Source organism: Notothenia coriiceps, unplaced genomic scaffold (genome assembly GCF_000735185.1).
Source record: "Notothenia coriiceps isolate Sejong01 unplaced genomic scaffold, NC01 NC01_scaffold00036552, whole genome shotgun sequence".
NCBI classification, from domain to species: Eukaryota; Metazoa; Chordata; class Actinopteri; order Perciformes; family Nototheniidae; genus Notothenia; species Notothenia coriiceps.
This window is the reverse complement of record NW_011369253.1, coordinates 108,095-112,571: the sequence shown is the minus strand read 5'-3', so window position 1 is coordinate 112,571 and position 4,477 is coordinate 108,095. Positions and strand designations below refer to the sequence as shown.

General features: G+C 41.8%; 1 protein-coding gene across 1 annotated transcript in view; it reads right to left on the bottom strand.

Moving 5' to 3' along the window:
* The window catches only part of plpp6 (phospholipid phosphatase 6), a 6,476-nt gene extending 3,568 nt beyond the window's left edge, over positions 1-2,908 (bottom strand). Inside the window, exon 1 of the mRNA XM_010792787.1 lies at positions 2,230-2,908. Within this exon, the coding sequence (XP_010791089.1) occupies positions 2,230-2,710 (481 nt within the window). The 5' untranslated portion in view covers positions 2,711-2,908. The remainder of the gene's footprint in view (positions 1-2,229) is intronic.
* Positions 2,909-4,477: the final 1,569 nt, after the last annotated feature.

Sequence of the window (4,477 nt, the reverse complement as noted above, 5' to 3'; positions counted from 1 at the left end):
AGTGGTTTAAGGGTACATTTAATGTTAATAGTACTGGATATGTAATTTATTTTGCTTACAAGCATCCTTCAGTTGTCATATCATTTACCAGCCGACCAGGGCGACTGTGGCTGTGAGTTAGTGCGGTCGTCTTTCAACCAGAAGGTTGTGGGTTCGATCCCAGCCCATGCAGTCAACATGTCGATGTATCCTTGGGCAAGATACTTAACCCTGAGTTGCTCCCGATGGCGTGGCCAACGGTGTGTGAATGTGTGTGAATGTTAGGTCCTAGAGTAAGGTACACTGCTCTGTATGAATGGGTGAATGACATGTAGTATGTAAAGCGCTTTGAGGGGTCTTAAAGNTGAATGCATAATCTTAGTAACTAAAAACCTTTGATTCGTTGTAACTGCATTAAGATAGACCAGTCTGAACCAGAAGGCCGTTTTAACAGCTATTAATTGCCAATTAATAGCTGTTAAAACGGCCTTCTGGTTCAGACTGGTCTATCTTAATGCAGTTACAACGAATCAAAGGTTTTTAGTTACTAAGATTATGCATTCAGGAGGTTGGCTGGTAAATGATATGACAACTGAAGGATGCTTGTAAGCAAAAGAAATTACATATCCAGTACTATTAACATTAAATGTACCCTTAAACCACTCCTCCCTACAGCAGCTGTATCTCCTTGAAACAGTGAGGCAAATCCCCTCCAGAACAGCTCATATACCACATGGGCAAACATGACATTTAAATCCTTTTAACATAAAGCTTTTCAAGATTTCATAATAGACGCAACAAAAGACTGTCAATATTTCAGTCCCTAACAGCACACTTCTGACTATCTGTCAACAGTACGAATCACTAAATAGGTCAGAATTTTTTTTTTAAATGTATCACAATTCACTAGAGCTCAAAGTTATATTTTCAAATTAATCGTTTTGATAAATTAAAGCTACATAAAATAAAGAAAATCAGAAAAACCTATGAGATTTCTGTTTTATAAAAAACATTAAGATCATTCATAAAGTTTATATAAAGCCAAACAAAAATATGATGCAACAAGTAGTTATTAAGGAGGAGGAGCAGCAAAGGTGGATTAAAGTCAAAGTGAACAACTCATCTACAGGTGGGAGTCTGCAGGCTCTGATGGGCGAGATAACTCGAGGGAGAAAAATAACAAATACCAAAGTGACACGTTGGAGATGGGATCACCGTGAGAACAATTTGTGCATGACAGATGATAAGGAGTTTCAGAGTTGCCTCTTCCTGCCTCATAATAACTGAAGCAGTCATTAGTAATCCAACACCAGCATAAACAACATGCATTCCCCTGCACAATACACAAATTAATATCCAGTTCATTGTTACTGTGGGTTCGTGTTACTACAAAAAACAACCAGACATCTGAACACAAGGAGGGAGACAAAGAGTATCTTCCAAGAACAATGGGAACATCTTGATATACAAAGTGGATGCACTCGTTATAGTGAAATAAATTCAAATGAGGAAGTCCTGTGTTTAATTCCCAGTGATTTGTACTGGCAGTTAAGTGATGCAATCCAAGTAAAAGCTGCATCACCGTTGATAAATCAATCTACACAGTCTGCATGCATACCAACATGAGCTTCAATACAAGTCATTAAACGTCCCTTAAATTATAACTCCTCTTCAGCACACTATGCCTCATGACAAACCAGCAAAACACTTTGTAAATAAAGAATGTTGTGCTGGTTAAGACTTGTGTTAGGGGTTTTAATTCTGACGGACATGCATTGTAGCTCACACACACACACTTTTGTCTAAAGATAGCTTTTCTAAAAATCTTGAAACTGACCTAATCCCCGAGTTTATTAATTACCATCCTGTGGTTTTCAAAGTGTCAGTCAAAGAGCCTCAGGAGAGCTGCAAAAAGAGGTAGGTTGAGACCATAGTAAACAGCAGATCTATGCTACATGTGAGAACCTGTAAAAAGGTAAACTAGGTCAGACAATTATTCAGACAATATTATTAAAAATAGTCATGGGAGGTGTTTCATAAACGACAGGAAGAAAGAAGGGAGGAGCTGTGTGTGTGTGTGTGTGTGTGTGTGTGTGTGTGTGTGTGTGTGTGTGTGTGTGTGTGTGTGTCAAGAACTGCACGTCAACCTATCTCAGTGGTACCTAGAAACCTGGATATTTCTGTGCGTTAATCCCCTACTGAGAGACACAGATTGACAATCAAGGCACATGAATACAAAAAGTGTTTTACCCATGAAAAGGTTGAGCATGACTTCTTGTCCTGTTGCACTGTCACTCTTGTACAGACAGTAGGCGGTACCGGCCAGCCAGGGGATGCCATGTCCGGATATCTCTATGAGCTTCATTAAGGGGCGCACACTGCCCCAAGACGAGTCCTCGCAGGCACACACCCCCATCGTCTTGGACATCCACAGGTCGATGGCGAGCAGGGAGCTGAGCGCTACGCGGATGAAAGAGGGGTTCAGCCGCAAGCCGTCCTCCTCTGGCAGCCCCTGTCCGCTGCCGGTGGAGGAGCTGGAGCCCCGGCGCCGAGTGGGGCTCTCCGAGGCTCTGAGGCGGGCGGTGGCGGGGTCGGAGCCCTGTCTCTGGTGCGGCGGCGAGGACCGGTTCAGCGGCTTCGTCAGAGACATGAAGTCGTAGCGGCCGTTGGAGCTGCCGAGCACCGGGCTTCCGCCGCCGCGAACCGGGTTTTTAGATTTAGGTGAAGGCATTTTATCTGTTTTAAAACCGATGTACAGTAAGGTGGGGTGTTGCTGGCCCTCTGTGGTAAATTGTCTGCAGTGCTATGCGGGGTTTTCGCTCCTTTAGGTCATCTGTTGTGCGGCTCAACATTCAAAGCACGTCCTATTACTCTGAGCCAAATCGCCATCTTTGATGTTGTAATCGCAAAGACACCTGGGAAATTGTGTTTTCCTGTGTGGTTCCCCCTTTTTGTCAAGAAAAATACACCATTAGCTCAGCTCACAAACCCTAAAATGGGAAAAATACAAATAAAGGGGGGAAATGTAAATAATATCAGCCTTAGGCTATATATAATTATGAAGTTCTTGGTAGAAGTGTAGGCAACTTGTTTTGGAGTCGTTTTTTAGGAATGTGCACACAACCGGTTAAGCTACCACTGAACATTGAATACACCTTGAAGAGAAATAAATACAATGCAATATTACATTGGAGACGTTTAGTTTTCGTTTCTGAATGAAACACCCCTTATTCCTAGATTGTGCCTTGGAAAGATCTCCTCTATTGATCTGGTAATAATTTGAATATCAAAGTTTGAGAGCATAGCTAATGGTCGAATTATTTAATGATTTGCACACTGTCAGAAAACGTAATGAAAAGACTGACCTACAACCGCCTCTCAATACTGACTTTTCCCTAAGCCCCATTTATTCTACCAGAGGTTGTAGCTTAAATGAATAAAAACAGGTCAAACTGTTTTGGGTTAACATTTTAAAGGCTCAGCAACTTTCTTAAACAACTGCAGGGCGTAGTCTTTATCTGAGCAGGTTAGGTGGCAGCCCTTTCAAATTATTGTCCCAGACAGCCACATTTTTAGTTGTGCTGACAACGCTACCAATTGGTGGGAATCCCTGAGCAGGTTTGTATGGTCCAGGGATGTTGATGATTTCTTCAATGCACCCTTTTAGGTCTGTAACATTCGTGAATATTCGGTCCGGAAGTGGCTCAGCCAGTAGGGTCTTGGACTGGGAGCCGTAGGGTCGCTGGTTCAAGTCCCCGAACATGTAGTCTACACTGCTACTTGGAGAGGACCCAGTTCACCTGCTGGGCCCTGCCGTTGTGCCCTTAAGCAGGGCACCGGACACCCCCACACCGCCCCAGCTCCTACTACTAGGATGGGTTAAATGCAGAGGTCAAATTTCACTGTGTGTACATGTATGTGTGACCATTAAAGAGGGTTTCATCCCTCCAATTCTATCCATCTGTAAGACAATTAATCTTTTGAATGTTTCCATGAACATTGCTGCATTTTCCATCAATTATTTTGTTCTATTCATCATGCGAGGGCATGTTGTGGAGTCGGTGACAGATGATGAAGCTCTCGAAACCGGGTCATGTATATGATCATTCAACTATCATTCAACAATCAGATATTATGAACTACAATACTTTGTTTCCTCTATTCCCCTAAAAACAAGTACATCACATTTTACAATAACTGAAAGTGTTGTGATACTTAAATAGAAAATAATATCAGTTTTAGGTGACTTTCATCCAACAGTCACTTCTTGCTCCTCTCACAAGAGAATATAATGTATTTGTGACGTTTTGAATCCAAACATCCAAATAAATGAACAATAATCTCCACATAAACCTTGTGTGTCACCATGTCAGTGCCCTATTATGAATAGAAAGAAAGCATGTAGTCTCTTCTCAGAACATATGAATAACTAAAATATATGATGAGCAACTATGGAAGAGAGCAGAGTTGTTACATGCTTTATTTATTTTCATTTTAT